This window comes from Rhipicephalus microplus, chromosome 2 (genome assembly GCF_043290135.1).
Source record: "Rhipicephalus microplus isolate Deutch F79 chromosome 2, USDA_Rmic, whole genome shotgun sequence".
NCBI classification, from domain to species: domain Eukaryota; kingdom Metazoa; phylum Arthropoda; class Arachnida; order Ixodida; family Ixodidae; genus Rhipicephalus; species Rhipicephalus microplus.
Window position 1 is genome coordinate 235,804,998 of NC_134701.1, and position 17,254 is coordinate 235,822,251.

The window sequence follows — 17,254 nt, forward strand, 5'->3', positions numbered from 1 at the left end:
ACGGGTTTAATAAAAACGTTTCGATATTCACAGCGGGAACGTAGTGGTGCGTCACGCTCGCTTAACCGTTCGTCAAGAAGATTGCAACGTATAGCCGTTACGGGTGGAGACTGAAACAATAAATTAAGGCCGGCCAACATTCAAGTCATTTGCTGCACGGTTCCCTTTTCTGTGAAATATCCGCGGCGGTGTATGACCCTATCTCAGTCTAGACGACTTCCTTTCACTTCACTTAATCACCTCAAGGACCCCTTGATAGGGGCATTACACAAGGGATGGGAATTCATTAATACATAATTTGCATAATACATAGCTGAAATCAAAAGAAAAGAGGAAAAGGAACACGAAAGTGTTACATACGCCAGCACAAATGCACCGGCCTAAATAATAGCAACTGAAATTGCGTACCGAAATTGTAAACATCAGACAACGGAGGCGCACAGCACGCAATAATGGACCGGTGTCTCATACTGGACCATGTCAGTCGCTGCTACTTGGCAATAAGATGTGTGACTCCGATTGGACACAGATACCTGCAGACCGCTTTTAGTTAACGCGCACGCCGCGATTTTTTTTTTTTTTAATGCGGAGCATTTCTTAGTCGCACGATGTCACACGTCGCGCGTCGGCGGCGATCTCCTATATATGCGCGCACGTACCGAAGTTCAATACTACGGTTCTCTAAGCACTCGTTTAAAGCGCAGCGCGTTATAATCTCTTATATCGTAAACTATGGGTGGGTTAACTCGCATTCATGACTTTCCACAAAGCACCTCCGTTGCGTTTTGCGGGGAACGTGAAGTACGACGCGTACTAATTTAACGCCTTAACATGTCCTGCCCCAGTGAGTGAGCTAAAAATGAAATGCTTACCAACTAGCAAGCGCGTCAACAACAACAACAACAACAACAACAACAACAACAACAACAACAAAGGGAATGAGAAATACGTATACGAGGCCCCCGTCCGTTTGTACGAGGTTCGATGGAGAGTAAGACGCATTAAGCTCCGATCTAAAATGAATTTGGACCATTTTCCCCATCAAGCAAAGTGACTGGCCTCAAGCGAACGAGTGACGGACACGGCATCGCCGCACGCGTGACACCTATACCTCTGACTGAATGGTGGACCTGCAGAAAACAGGCGTTCGAATGATACGAGTTAGATTACTATAGCCGCTCTGAGTGGCATTCCACCTGTGTTTATATACGTTTTCTGTCAGCCATTCAAAAATAGCCAATAAAATTCAATTTCGGCGTTATCTTTTCATTGAAATAAATTTTAAGAGATCATAAATAGGCACAGTCTCTTGCAAGCTTGAAGAAATTGTTATTTTTAGCGTAAAAAAAGAAAGAAGAAAGGCGGATAGCACTCGTTTGTCCATATATACTGGCGAACAATGATCTCGTTTTACCCGGTATACCACTTAATTGACATGCAAGTCCATGCAGAAGACTAAAGACAGCAATCCACATAAATCGATACTATTGTCGCCGATAAAGAAACCAAAGCTTCAGCAACAGACAAGAAAGTTAAGTGCCATTTTACAACAAAAAAGTCCCGAGAAATTTTAAATTTAGTTCTCGATTTCCCTGTGTGGCACGTAACGGGGCACTCGGCTTTATCGTATCAAAGTAATTACTTCCCTCGGGTCAGTTCAGCTTCAGTATTATGGAGTTTTCGAATAGCGTACGTTATGTTAGCGGTCGCTGCGGCTTCAGCTTTCACGTATGGCCGCCATATGAGTCTTCGAATAGCATTTGCCTCCACAAACGCTGACGCATGCTCACTCACCGCAAAGGGGCTTTGCGGGCCGCACGCTATTTCGGCTTTTTTCGCGGGCAGCCCGAAAACGCTAACGGCGGTTAGCGTTATGACGCATGCGCAGTGGCAGTGACCGCAACAAATAGCTTACGCAAAGCTTTGCGTACGCTTTTCAAAAACTCCCTATTAGATCGTTCTTCATTCTGAACATGATTGTATACGAGGCCAATAAACACTATCTAGCTCGTTCTAGGAAATACTACATTACGAAATGACTACACAGCCCCGAAAACAGGGACGGACCCAGCACTCGTGGTTTCCGCTCTCTTTTTTTCGTGTGTCCATGTTTTCGGAGCTGTGTATTTATTCCGTAATGCCAACAGCACTGTTACTGAGTTACCTGGATATTTTGAGCCATCTTGACTGGTATATTTCGTAAGCGCGCCCATCGGGCCGTTTACGAAATATAATACCAGGCAGGACGGCTCAAAGTATCCAAGTAGCTCATGTAACATGTCAACTCGAAAAACAAACGATGATCTTCACATAACTGCACTTCACACACTTACTGGTACGTTAAGCTGTTAAATTGTTCATAAACGAAATATATAAGTTTCTAAGGCTGGGGTGGACGTCAAAGAACACCATAGCCGGAAACAGACAACACAGTGTTAGAGGTTCGAAAACCATGTTCACGGGAACCATGCGTATTTGCGAGATCTGTGCCGCACATAAAAAGAGAACCCCTTTCTCGTCTAAAAAAAAAAAAGAAAAGTCGTAGATGTCAGCGTCTTCGCCATCATCTTTCTTATAAGATGCAAAGCTCGGCAGCCAGCGAAAACTTGGATCACTACCAACAATAGAAACATTGGTCCATATTGTCATGCTTTTTTATCTAAATGACATGCGCGAACTGGTGCGCCGCACGGCTATAGTCACCAAACAGGCAGGAAGCAGGATCGAACAATTGCGGTAGCGGAAAGTGCTCTCAAAGGAAAACGGGAGAAAATTACGCGGATACGGATGACGTAACATATTTACAAGGACGGCGCTTCGAGCTGCACTGGCTGAGACAATAGAGCCATCTGTATTAGAAATGGAATTTCCTTTACCTCTTCCAGTGCTCCTGCACAGTCCGCCCAGTGCCATATGAAGTAACCTTAGGAAATAAGTCTTGCAACTAGCTATATTCCAAAGCGCTCTGCAACTATAATCGGTTTGGACCTATAAGAATAAAGGTAAACTCCAGCCACAACCGTCCACTGTCTAATCCAGAACAAGTGTACATATGTGCTTCATGCAATTGCAATCACTTATTTACGTGATTTTAAGCACGACTCGCGTACTTGAAGCAGGTGGCTTTCTCATGTAGCACACATTTTTAATTGTCGCTAGTCCTCGGTCGAAACCTTGGACTTCCTGGCGAATTTCAGCAGTGTATACGCCTTCACGATCAGCCAAACGCAACATTCCAACAACAACAACAGCAACGAAAAAACAAACTTTTAATTCATAGTGTGAGTAACATTTAGATTAGCAGCAAAATAAATAAATTGTTACGGTTATATAGAACTAAAACCACCAAACGCGATTTCCTCACACAGATGATTGACAGGAGCGTATCTATACTGCGGGCGGAGCTTGTACTTAATAGGTTGTTTACCTCGTACCCAATGCAAAACTGGAAATTTCGTCAGCACGAATGTGGAAGGGCACAATCGAAATGCCATTTTACAAGAAACGGAACGTGAACACGAGTGCCCAACCCTCCTGAAACTGCGGCGGCAGCGTTACTGTGTTACCGTTATACTGTGTTAACGATTTCTCATCGATTACTGGAACGTCGAAAGTTAAAGAATGCGCGACGAACTGCCACGAGTGACGACCGATATTTCGAAGCAGAAAACGAGGCTTTCAGTTGAAGTATACGCCTCTTCATAGATGTTCGCGAAGTGTCGCCAATTTCGTCCACGTTGAGGGGGCTTTTTGGCGGAACGTATGGGCAACGATAAGCGTGTGAGACGCTCGAATATTTGTTCAGGGAGAATAACATGAAGGAGAGTCGTTTTGCCGCAGCAATCGCAGCCTTTACTAAGGGCTGGTCGTAGTTTAATGGCAGCGAAAATACAGGTGTGGCCCTATACTGAAGCTTGACACATTTGACACATGTCACGATGGGATACCGCGTGGCGCTACGCGAAGTGCAACCCGAAAATGCAGACTGGATACTCGGATGACAGAAGAAGCATCTAATATTACTAAGTCAAAAAAGACCGTCGGAGTCAGCACGAATGGTTGAAATATATCGAACGAGGCAAAAAGCAACCAGCGCGCCTCATGGCTGCCAGTGTCACACGAAACGGCTAACGTCCATTAAAGACGTACAAAGAAAAAATAGGAGGAATTGCGAGTAAAGAAATAATTTGAAGTAATTAAGAAGTAAAAGAAGCAATTCCAAGTAATCAAGTAAATGAGAAAAAAACAAAAAAGTAACTCCAAGCAATAAATAGTAATTCAAAGTGACCATGGGAAATGATTTCGAAATAGCGCAGAAGATATAACAATGCGGACGTGCTGGAATTTCACTGTCAAGCCGAGGTGAATGTATGCAGCGAGTGTTATCTATATACAGCCTCCGTGCATGGTCAATCGTGCAGCGACAAAGTTCGCGTCTTCCATAGGGCGTCGCGCGTGTATACGCGTGCGAAAAAGCTATAGCAGTTCTCGCACAATCCACACTGAGCGCAATTTACAAAGCACGACTGACACGGAGACAAAAGCCAAAGCAGCGCTTTTTCTGCCGTCGTGTTGCTTTTTGACCACCTGTTGGAATTGCACGGTGTGATTTTATAGCTGTACTGAACGTGATCTGGGCGGATATTTAGCGACGCGGAGCCTGGAGCAGGCGACGCATGGCTGTCTACGTCATCGGCGATTGACAGAAGCCATCTTTTTATTTGCATACACGCAATGGCTAAACGATTTCCAGTAATTTTATTGGAATACGAAAGACGCGTAACCACGATATTGCCTAACCTATTTTCGCCTGATCGCGCACGTTGGAGAACGTTTAAAGGAGTTTGCGCTGTTATAGGATAGCTTGCGACATCAGCTGAGGCAGTGTAGCAAGTGACTGGCTGCATGCTTGCGTATAGCGCACTAACGTATGGTGATACAGAAGGACTTGTTCCTAAGCTAGATGATGCATATTCAAATTGATAGTGCAACGCAAAAAAAAAAGAAACACACGACGGACACCCAGAAACACACACCACAAGCGCTTGTGGTGTGTGGTTCCATGTGTCCATTGAGTTAATTTGGAGCTACATTGGGCCAGAGCCAACTGTGGCTCATGCCGACCTCTCTACCTCACTGTAAACAAATTAGCCTGGTCCAAATAGCATTCAATTCTCTCTCTCACTCTGTCGACATTATGAATTCATGTTAATACTTGGAGCTGTGCTAGTTGGTGTACATATATGTATACTTATATACTGGGTTATAAAGACGAGTGAACGGCCGTCCTTAGTGTTGACGACACGATTGAAGTGACGTAGCCATTCACCTCTTTTTTTTTTTTTCCTCACAAAGAGCTTTCCTCGTATACCTACTCCCCGCAAAAAAAAAAAAAACTCTGAGGCGCAAATACGTAACGTCGGGGTTTGTAGTGCATCTGTGCATTGAAGGAGGCACAGAAAATAAATTGGGCGTTCTTACATTCCAAATTCGGACGTGAATATGCCTGCATGGATTGTTTTCGCAGTTCACTGCACTTCTAAGAGAAAATGGAGCTGATAATTGGAGCTGCTGAGGTATGCGGACCGGGAGAAGCGGAACAACCCGAGGATAAGTTCTGGACGGAGGGGAAAATTTTTTTCGGTAACACAGGCCACTGTTTAAACCGATGCTGATTGGGTCAAACGTTGTAGAACAGCGCGATAGCAGGCTTGCACAGGAAACATATAAAGAGCGAAATTTCGGTCCTTGCCTATATACACATGCAACTTCAATGTTCGATATAGAAAGAAAAAAAGGGGGGGGGGTGGAGGGGAGGAAGAGGCTTTCAAGTATAAAAATGAGAAAGTATTTCTCGTTGAAACTGTACGCGGTTAACTCGACAGATCTCGCTCATGCACTATGGCAACGCGAGTACCAGCAGAACGTAACGGCGGTATAGCAAAACGGCTTTGGAGCTATGGATGGCTTGCAGTGACGTCACTGAAACAACCATGTTGGGGCACAGCATGGTAGGACGCAAAAATTTGTGACATCGCGTCAATGTTATCCTTACTTCTATTCCAAGTAGCTTGTTGTTGAAGCACAGCTGTCACATAACAATGTGGCCGCATCGTCATCATCGAAGCAGGCTAAGGGCGGTGCGATTATGCTGTTTTTACGCTATCAATACCGCCATGTGGGTCAACCAATACGTTACGAAGCAGCGTCCATGATGTCACGTACAAGCCATTAATTCCGTTACTGTAGAGGCAGCATCATTCGATCGAACTCTTTCCTGTTTTGTCCGCGCTGTTGCGGTGCTCGGCTGCTGACGAGAAGGTCGCGGGTTCGATGCCCACCGCAGCAGTCGCATTTCGACGGAGGAGAAACGCTGTAGGTCCGTGTACTGGTGTGATGTCGGCGCACGTTAAAGAATACCAGATGGTGAAAATTTCCGGAGTTCTCTGCTACGGCGTGCCGCATGTCATGGTTTCGGCACGTAAACTTCTTTTGCGAAAAATAACATCTATAATTCAATTTTTGGTTCTTCCGAGGTGGTCCTTATAGTGTACCGAGATACATAATCGGCAATGATCAGATACGCGGTCGAAGTGTCAACATTTTCCGTCTTCAACGCAGTTGCGGCAGCCTGACAGTAGTGTTTTATACAAGCGTTTGAAATGACCTAGCCATCGAATAGGCGCTGCCGATTTACAGTCGGAAACCCACGCGTTATTATTCTTCAATCTGGCTACCGCTGTACAGTCGACGTTTGGCACACAGAAAGTGCCCTGTACTAATGTTCATAAGTGAGCGACGAAACCAATTACAATTGCAAAATAATCCTGGCAGCTTCATGCCCACACCTTCACGTAAGATGTTTCACCGTTGTGCACGATTTCGACGGAACACGATGGACCACGAGGATCCTTTAGGCCGAGAGATAGTAGCCGCCTCGCGCTTCACGAAGAATCACTTCGGCTGGACCAGTACTCACCTGCGGTGAATCGACGAAACTTCGGAACTCCCGCCGCCCGAGCGAGCACAGGCGTTGCCCAAGCGTGGAGCGTTCGCGCGCTCGACACCGCCACTTCCAGTGCCAGCATGCTGGACGCGACGATATGCACTCCCTTCCTGGGCACACGCACGCACAGCACACCAGCGAAGACGACGAATGTTTGAAACCGCCGCGTTCCACACTCGCAAAGAGCACGGCTTCCGTGCTTCTCGTAGAGCGGAACCAGATCGCAGATAGTTGGGCAGCGGTTGGCGCGAGACGGTCACGCGAGCGCACTACCACGCTGTGACGTTTGGCGTCGCCGGCGCTGCTGGGGCCCGTTCTCCCACAACGTGAGCGAAGAAAGATGGACCACCCTACGGTGGCCTGCTCCCCTCGCGTGCAGAGAGAAGAAGGCGAAGCCGTGCTGAACCAGAGTGAGCGAGCCGCTCACGAGAGACGTCCACGCCGGGCGCCGGGCGGCAGCAGACGACAACGCCCCGACGCCCCTTGTCCTCCTTTCTACGAAATGGCTGCTGTCGAGAGTCGCCGCCGAGGGGCGCCGCTAACAAAGAACAAACAATGGCGCTCGATTTGAAAACTTTCAACAGCCTCGCAAGGATTATACACGGCCTCCGAGTTTGTATGGCGTTACAGATGGCTTGCAGCGACTTCTGCTTCAATCTGAGCTCAGCATATTACGAGCCTTCCAGGCTATTCAGTTTCGATTTCAGCGTAGTTAGGTTAATCACCGTTTCCACAGCCCTTGATGTGATCACTAAAGGCGGATCCCGGAGCTTGGCGGCATAAAAGTGTGGCTGGCCGATAACGTGGAAATTAAGGGAACATGGATTCTTGAAGTGGTTAATAACTCTTGAAACATGGCGGGTCGCTAGGCTGCAGCGGCAGCCCGAGTTCCAAGAATTTTTCACGGCAGGCGGAATCAGGGCTGTCGTTGGTGACTACCTTGTACTACATTTGGCTACATTTGGGCGTTGCCTCGTGCACACACACACACACACACACACACACACACACACACACACACACACACACACACACACACACATACATACATATATATATATGTATATATATATATATATATATATATATATATATATATATATATAGAACCCTTGGAACCTTATCTAGTGAGGGAAGTCTAGCTGTACTATTCGAGGAGCTAGAGGGTGTTAAATGGGATATAATAGGGCTCAGTGAGGTTAGGAGGACAGATGAGGCCTATACGGTGCTACAGAGTGGGCACGTCCTTTGCTACAGGGGCTTGGCAGACAGAAGAGAACTGGGAGTGGGGTTCCTAATTCACAGAAACATAGCTGGCAACATAGAGGAATACTATAGCATTACTGAAAGGGTGGTAGGTATCGTAATTAAACTGAATAAAAGATACAAAATGAAGGTAGTACAGGCTTACGCGCCTACATCCAGCCATGATGACGCTTCAGTTGAAAGCTTCTATGAAGACGTGGAATCGGCAATGAGTAAGGTAAAAACACAGTATACTATAGTGATGGGCGACTTTAATGCAAAGGTAGGGAAGAAGCAGGCTGGAGACCAGGCAGTAGGAGATTATGGCATCGGCACAAGAAACGCCAGAGGAGAGCTACTAGTAGAATTCGCAGAACGCAATAATTTACGGATTTTGAATACCTTCTACCGAAAACGAGAAAACCGCAAGTGGACATGAAGGAGCCCTAATGGCGAAAATAAGAACGAAATAGACTTTATAATAAGTGCACACCCTGGAATCGTGCAGAATGTGGAAGTGGTTGGCAAGGTACGATGCAGTGACCATAGAATGGTACGGTCTCGAATTCGCCTAGACTTGAAGAAGGAACGACAGAAACTGATACGCAAGAAGCCAATCAATCAGCTAGCACTGAGAGGGAAAGTACAGGAATTCAGAGTGTCGCTGCAGAACAGGTACTCGGCTCTTAGTGAGGAAACCAACCTTAGCGTAGATACATTGAATGATAATCTGACGAGTATCATTACGGAGTGTGCAGTGGAAGTTGGAGGCAGGGTAGTTAGACAGGACACTGGCAAGCTTTCCCAGGAAACGAAGAACCTAATTAAGAAGCGTCAAATCATGAAAGTGTCAAGTACAACAGACAAAATAGAACTGGCAGAGCTTTCGAAGTTGATTAATAGACGTAAGGTATGCGATGTAAGAAGGTATAACATGGAGAGAATTGAACACGCTCTGAAAAACGGAGGAAGTGTCAAAGCACTGAAGAGGAAACTTGGGATAGGCAAAAGTCGGATGTATGCACTAAGGGACAAAGAAGGCAAAATAACTACCAATATGGATAGGATAGTTAAAATAGCGGAGGAGTTTTACAGAGATCTGTATAGTAGCCGAGACAACCACGACCTTAATACTATACGAACTAGCAGTAACCCAGATTACACCCCACCAGTAATGATAGAAGAAGTCAGAAAAGCTTTGGAGAGCATGCAAAGGGGCAAAGCTGCTGGTGAGGATCAGGTAACATCAGATCTGCTGAAAGATGGAGGACAGATTGTGTTAGAAAAACTAGCCACCCTGTTTACGAGGTGTCTCCTGACGGGAAGAGTACCAGAGTCTTGGAAGAACGCTAACATCATCTTAATACATAAGAAAGGAGATGACAAGGACTTGAAGAATTACAGGCCGATCAGCTTGCTCTCTGTAGTATACAAGCTATTTACAAAGGTAATTGCTAACAGAGTAAAGAAAACATTAGAATTCAATCAACCAAAGGAACAAGCAGGATTTCGAACAGGCTACTCAACAATTGACCACATTCATACTATCAATCAGGTAATAGAGAAATGCTCAGAGTATAACCAACCACTATACATAGCCTTCGTAGATTACGAGAAGGCGTTTGATTCAGTAGAAATATCAGCCGTCATGCAAACACTGCGGAATCAGGGCGTTGATGAAGTATATATAAACATTCTGGAAGAAATCTACAGGGGATCAACTGGTACCATAGTGCTTCATAAAGAAAGCAACAGAATACCAATCAAGAAGGGTGTAAGGCAGGGGGATACAATTTCCCCAATGCTATTTACCGCGTGCTTACAGGAGGTTTTCAGAAGCCTAGAATGGGAACAGTTAGGGATAAGAGTCAATGGAGAATACCTTAGTAACCTGCGCTTCGCCGATGACATTGTATTGCTGAGTAACTCGGGGGACGAATTGCAACTCATCATTACGGAGTTAGACAAGGAGAGCAGAAAGGTGGGCCTTAAAATTAATCTGCAGAAAACGAAAGTAATGTACAACAACCTCGGCAAGGAGCAGCGCTTCGAGATAAGTAATAGTGCACTTGAAGTTGTAAAAGACTATGTCTACTTAGGGCAGGTAATAACCGCAGAGCCGAACCACGAGATTGAAGTAACTAGAAGAATAAGAATGGGGTGGAGCACATTCGGCAAGCACTCCCAAATCATGACAGGTAGATTGCCACTATCCCTCAAGAGGAAGGTATATAATAGCTGTATCTTGCCGGTACTTAGCTACGGAGCAGAAACCTGGAGACTTACAAAGAGGGTTCAGCTTAAATTGAGGACGACGCAGCGAGCAATGGAAAGAAAAATGGTAGGTGTAACCTTAAGAGACAAGAAGAGAGCAGAGTGGATTAGGGAACAAACGGGGGTTAAGGATATCATAGCTGAAATCAAGAAGAAGAAATGGACATGGGCAGGGCATGTAGCGCGTAGACAGGATAACCGCTGGTCATTAAGGGTAACTGACTGGATTCCCAGAGAAGGCAAGCGGGTTAGGGGGAGACAGAAGGTTAGGTGGGCAGATGAGATTAAGAAGTTTGCGGGTATAAATTGGCAGCAGCAAGCACAGGACCGGGTTAACTGGCGGAACAGGGGAGAGGCCTTTGTCCTGCAGTGGACGTAGTCAGGCTGATGATATATATATATATATATATATATATATATATATATATATATATATATATATATATATATATATATATATATATATATATATATATATATATATATATATATATATATATATATATATTCATCCACTTTTCTTTCTTCTTATTTACATTCTATTGGTTTTAATAACTTCCCCTGTACATTCCATGGCATAACTGTCTGTTAGATCTCATTAATATTGTGTTAAAACACGAAAAAACGAGCCCTTAGGTATACACTTCTTTCCCTTATATATATATATATATATATATATATATATATATATATATATATATATATATATATATATATATATATATATATATATATATATATATATAAGGAAAGAAGTGTATACTTAAGGGCTCGTTTTTCTGTGTTTTACACAATATTACTAAGATCTGACAGACAATAATGCCAAGGAAAGTATAGGGGAAGATATTATACCGAATTGTAATGTAACAAAGAAGAAAAGTGGGTGAAAAGATAACTTGCCGTGGGCAGGGTCCGAACCTGCAACCTTCGAATGACTGAGATCTCAGTAATATTGTGTAAAACACGGAAAAACGAGCCCTTCAGTATACACTTCTTGCCTTAATTCATTAACGAGGGTCTCGTACTGGCAGACTTAGGGCCTTTAGGTTGTATACGAGGGACTACTGGTCAGCTGCCCACTCGTAATAAGTTCACGTGCTACGTGACGCCAAACAGGCTCAAAAGAGTGTGCCACACTCGCCGCGAAGGCTACTGGTGGCGCTGACTGACATTTCCACGTTAAATTCACATATAAACCCAATAAAGTGGCTGGGGGGATAGCTGTCGTGGTAGCTCAAGTGGTAGAGCATCGAACGCGTCATTCAAAGGTTGCAGGTTCGGATCCTGCCCACGGCAAGTTATCTTTTCACCCACTTTTCTTCTTTGTTACATTACAACTCGGTCCGATATTTTTTCCTATACTTTCCTTGGCATTATTGTCTGTTAGATCTCAGTAATATATATATATATATATATATATATATATATATATATATATATATATATATATATATATATATATATATATATATATATATATATATATATATATATATCCAGCGAGTGTCTTCTGTGAATCCAGTGATGAATAGAAATTGGCTTGAGCGGACAAACGTGCGAAAACGTTTATTGCTACAGCAATAAAAGTTTTCGCACGTTTGTCCACTCAAACCAATTTCTCTCTCTCTCTCTCTCTCTCTCTATATATATATATATATATATATATATATATATATATTTATTTATTTATTTATTTATTTATTTATGTGGCTGGCGACATGACTACTTTCTGGTGGTTCTGAGCATATATTTCGGTGCATTTACTAGCCCTTTTTCCCCTATGAATTGGAGACAAAATAGCAAGGAATCCTAAAGAATGATCACCCCTGTTTCCACAAGTTTTTTTTTTTTTCATATTGGAGAATCGGAACATCTTCCCCACGCCAGCTGGCGTGGGGATGCGTGCTATAGCACGCATCGAGGAACCGAACCAGCTGCGCAAATGCAAAGACGGAGTGACCCGCTCGTGCAAAGAAATGCCAGGCTATGGTGCACCGCTGACGCCAGATTTTAAGGCTGAAGCACAGCGCGTAAGATAGATTCCCCCAACAAAAGGAAGTTGGACTTTCAGTACTTGAAGCCGGACTGTTATTACAGCAACAGAGTATCACTTGCGGACTAGGCTTCAAAAGGAAACAGCACCAGCGTATAATGTTAACTCTTACTGAGTTGTCAGTCAAAAATTACCTTAAGAATTTCACCTGTCCTAGACAAATTCATTTGCAACTTACCTGTAGCTTGAAGACCAAGCAGGAATGAAAAATATTGTGCTCGTTGTTCTCGCTTTTTGCTTACACAAGATAATCTTATTTATTGCAGAATAACAATTATCTATTTATAATATCGTCCTTTTTAGCTACAAATATGGGACTAATATTGAATAGATTGGCTAACTTGGTTACATTCAGCTTGTATTCTGGCACCTTTTTAAATCATCCCAACGTCAACCTTGTACAGCGTATTATCAGCGAGGTTACCTACCTTGACCAGGTCATGTAATCATGTTATATATGCGTCTGAGAGTCGTTATTTACGCTGACAAACATTGCACTAAGTGATTCTGGTGGGGTAAGTGCAGAATGAAGTTTACATGCCTTTCTTATCAATAAATAACTACGTATTCCAATTCCAGTAGAAAACAAATAGCACGCTGCGTTCTCGCAATCGTTATTCCCCGCAAACGCAAAAAATAAACGGCCCCGTATCTGCGTGTTAGACTGCAAATATCGTCGAAAGACGATAGTCTTGCGTCTGGAGAGTATGCAACAAACGTTTATTTGATGTTCTGCGCAATAAAATCGGTGAATGGTATTCTGGCGGTGCTTAGTTAGAGTGCCTCTAGCATGCAGCGGAGGTGAACGAGCGCATCAAGTCACGTCACGCGTGAGACATGAGCGCTATCTGGCAGTTATTTTGGAAAACGAAGCGCACGGCGTGCGCACCCATCTCGGAGGTGATAAAGTGTAGAACGCTAGGCGACGGGTAGGTGCCACCACCATGTCGTCTTAGCAAAGCGTTGGAAACATTTGTTTTTTCGTGCAAACGTTGCATGGTCAGCGCAGCGTGATAAACGCTATAGTCCGAAGAATTACTTATGTATGCATTTTCTAGTAAAAGACACAGATACAGAATATTTGCGTTTTGTTATGGTGTTTCGAGTATGCGCAATAATTGCTTTTTAATTGACAAATTCACAAGTATCAGTGAACGCTGAACTTTGAGCAATATTGGTGGGCGCTGCGGATGAGGCCGGCCGTTTGGGGTGTCGTTTGGTGCCATTTGGGGTATCGTTACGGAAGGACAAATAGGTCAAAATTTTTGCGTCGAAGGTCCCCAAGAAAGACTATCGTCTTAAAAAAAACTTGGACCATCTCCGCGAAGGGGACCCTGATGGGATGCGGAGCGCACGAGTGGAGTCACGGGTTGAACGGCACCAACGCGCGTCCCGCGGTGAGCGCTGGAAGATTCATTTGAAGCGATGTCTGGCGTAGGCATATTGTAGGTGACACGTACCATCAGCGTCAAATGAGAGCCGAACAGTGGAGCGCGTGCCATTAGCACTGTTAATGTTGTAGAGCGCGCCATCCTGCCATCCCCACTGGCAGGTGAGCAGATCCGGTGTGGTAGCACTGCACGATTCCCCTATAGTGTTTTATCTTCCCTTCTGTTCCACTTTTCGTATGGTGATAGCGATGGCCGGCGTGAACGTGCCAAGTACTTTTCGTTGTATCGCTCGCAGTTCTTCGCTTTTACTCCAGCGCCGCATTGCAATCAGCGTCGGGGCACGAGGAAAAGAAAAGATAAATCTAATCGCTTGGCGGTTGATTTCAAGCTATCGCCTTTTCTTGTTCAGCAGCTCCGCTATTGCTCGAACTAAAAAATTTCTTCTATTCTTGGATATCCAGCCTGAAACGATTAATTTAACCCGAAAATGCCGCGTGTTTCTATCGAAGAGCGATCGCGCATTGTTTCTCTTTACCGGCGCGAGGTGAGCCAGCGTCTATTGCCGCCTTTGTGAATGGTCCTTTGTGCGCTGTTAATAGATTCTGCCGGGCATTCCGGGAATAAGAACGTCTCTGCAACCTTCCCCGTGGACACAGGCAGCGGGTGACGGGCAGTGCGAAGGACCTGCTGATTAAACAAGCAGCCCAATGAGGCATCGTTCATCGTGGCTCTATACAGATCAAAAGCAATTTGAACCTTTCCGCTAGTACATCAACGACCAGAGGTCGATTGCACAAGAATAAACTGCGAAGCCGTGTCGCATCCCAAAACCCAGCCCTTTCGGAAGACTTGTGTCTGCTCAAGAACACACAGCGCCGGCTGTGGAGGACTGGCACTGTGTCATGTTCACCGATGAGTCAACGTTTTCCACTCGCTGGGACCAGAGTCAGAGAATTTAGATAGCTCACAACGCCAGGTATGATGTTCACACAATTTAGAACAACGATTCTTGTTTTTGGCATGTTTGTTTTAGTGCAATGACGAATAATAGTTTGCTATGGCAACTGAAAAATGGACCCACACTTTGATATATTCCGTATGACGTGATTTATTTTATAAGACATTGCTAATAACTAACCATTTACACCACCTTTAATGATGGCAAAAGTTAAAGCAAGGCTTAAAATGACAGTTCACATTCCTTTATTTTTTTTTCCAGCTTTGAGGCCGGGGCCATACAGCTCATGGCAAGCAAGCAGCGGCCGCTGCTCCGTCATCGTTGGGGGCCGTCTAATGAGGGCATTGGACCACTGGTTCGCTTGCTAGGGAAATTCAACGCAGTGGCGTACTGTGCTTTAATCGAAAGCGTCGTTGTGCCTTATGGTCTCGAAGGGCCGTTCCCTGACGGCCTCTCTTTCTTCCAGCAGGACCGCAGCCCTACATTAACATGGCAAAATCGACAACGCGCGTGATGGAAGAGCTGGGAATGACGCTTTTAGAGTGGCCTTCACAAGGCGCTGACATGAACATTATCGAAAGTGTGTGGGGCGCAATGTAGAAGGCACTCTCGCGGCGGCCAATTGCGTGCGGCTCTCAAAACGCTCTGTGGGCTGCCGTAAAAGAAGAATGAAAGACGCGCTGTGGGCTGCAGTAAAAGAAGAATGAGAACGCCTGCGAGTGACCGATTTTGTAGATCGACTCTTCCTTAAAGAATGAGAGCCATCGTGGCAGCTGAAGGTTGCTTCACCAAGTATTAAATTTCAGTTGGCTGTTATATTATCGCGGAATACATTGCGCCTTCACCTTGGCTAAGTCTCGCTGAACACAAATACTTATTATCAATTAATGCCCCTTTCTGTTGATTCAACCCTTTTTCATGCGTTTATTTAGTTTTTTGAGCGTTTTTATTTCAAGGGGTACTTACACAACATTTTGAAGGCAAGATATTCAGTGTAATAGATTTGCGAGGACACACATGAATTATTTAAGAAATATCAGCAGATAATAAAGTCCAGAACATACTTAAAGTAAATTTTCAAAGTGCGTACGTGCCATGATATATTGCATGCTTTAAAGGGGCCATAAGGAGTACCCAAAACGACTTCCCAAACAAACCTTGTACTAACTTACTCTTCATCAGTGCCACGAGTCAACATACTTTCTCATCATTTCAACCTAATCAGAGAAAGCAAACGACCAACTTCAATCTTCGCGGAGCCACCTCACGTGGTGTACCGCAGGGATAAAAACCTGAAGGACATTCTTGTCAGAGCAAAAACAAACCCATACGAAATTCGTTTAGGGCGCCATTCCTGCGGAAAGGCTCGATGCAAAGTATGCCCGCAGATGATCACCACACGTGAATCAAAAGCGAACTTCTCGGATTTCAAATTTTGCATAACTGAAAGCCTTAATTGTGACTCCAGTAACGTAATATACATCCTACATTGCAACATCTGCGGGCAAAAATATATAGGCAAAACAGACACGCCATTTCAGCTTCATTTCAATGATCACTGGTACCAGGCCACTTCACTGCCGAAGCTACCTTTGTCTAGACATCTGCGCCTGCCAAACCACAGTTTTGAAAATATCAGCGTAACTCTTATACAGTCCGGTTTCTCAAACAGGCGCGAACAGCGTGAGCTGTATTTCATTTTCAAATTTAGAACATCCGTAGCCGGCATCAGCGAGGACCCCGGAAGACTCTCTTGCCTCCGGGAAGTAAGCCAGGAGGAAATCGGCCACAAATATTCATAACTGGAGACCATGCTTGTTTTCTGACTGACTCGCATGTGCACAGGGGCTTGTTTTTTTTTTCACTTGTACATACAAAGGGAAGTGTTTACGCTCTCCTACCACTTGAAGACCATTGAGGAGAAACGGGCGAAGATGAAAAGTAAACAGCCGACCGACCTATTAAGGAGAAGCTCTTCCTTTACGCGCGGTGGCACGGGCCCCTACCGCCACCGCGGCGGGAACTTTGGGTGGCCCGACATACGCCGAGAACTAGCCAGCACAAGATCAGAACCAGACGTGGACTTGCACCGACTTTTGGATGGAGACTCGCTCGCAGGATTCCGTACCAACCGGTTGTGCCCTCGTGATCTCCGACGTATGCGTAGCTCTGGCCGACTGGGCTCACCCTACGTCATCTCCTGACGCCGACCTCCGACGACAGTGTAGCAATGACCGACTGTACTTGCTCTACGCCACCTCCTGACGCCGACAAAAGCTCTCGCAAGTGGTGCCCCGTGCTCGGACTCCTGTGACCGTGTTTCCATC

The 17,254-nt window shown here is 44.9% G+C and overlaps 1 protein-coding gene across 1 annotated transcript in view; it reads right to left on the bottom strand.

Annotated features, from left to right (window-relative positions):
* Positions 1-7,320, bottom strand: part of LOC119170262 (uncharacterized) — a 50,651-nt gene extending 43,331 nt beyond the window's left edge. The window contains exon 1 of the mRNA XM_037421379.2: positions 6,980-7,320. Within this exon, the coding sequence (XP_037277276.2) occupies positions 6,980-7,088 (109 nt within the window). The 5' untranslated portion in view covers positions 7,089-7,320. The remainder of the gene's footprint in view (positions 1-6,979) is intronic.
* Between the last annotated feature and the right edge of the window lie 9,934 nt (positions 7,321-17,254).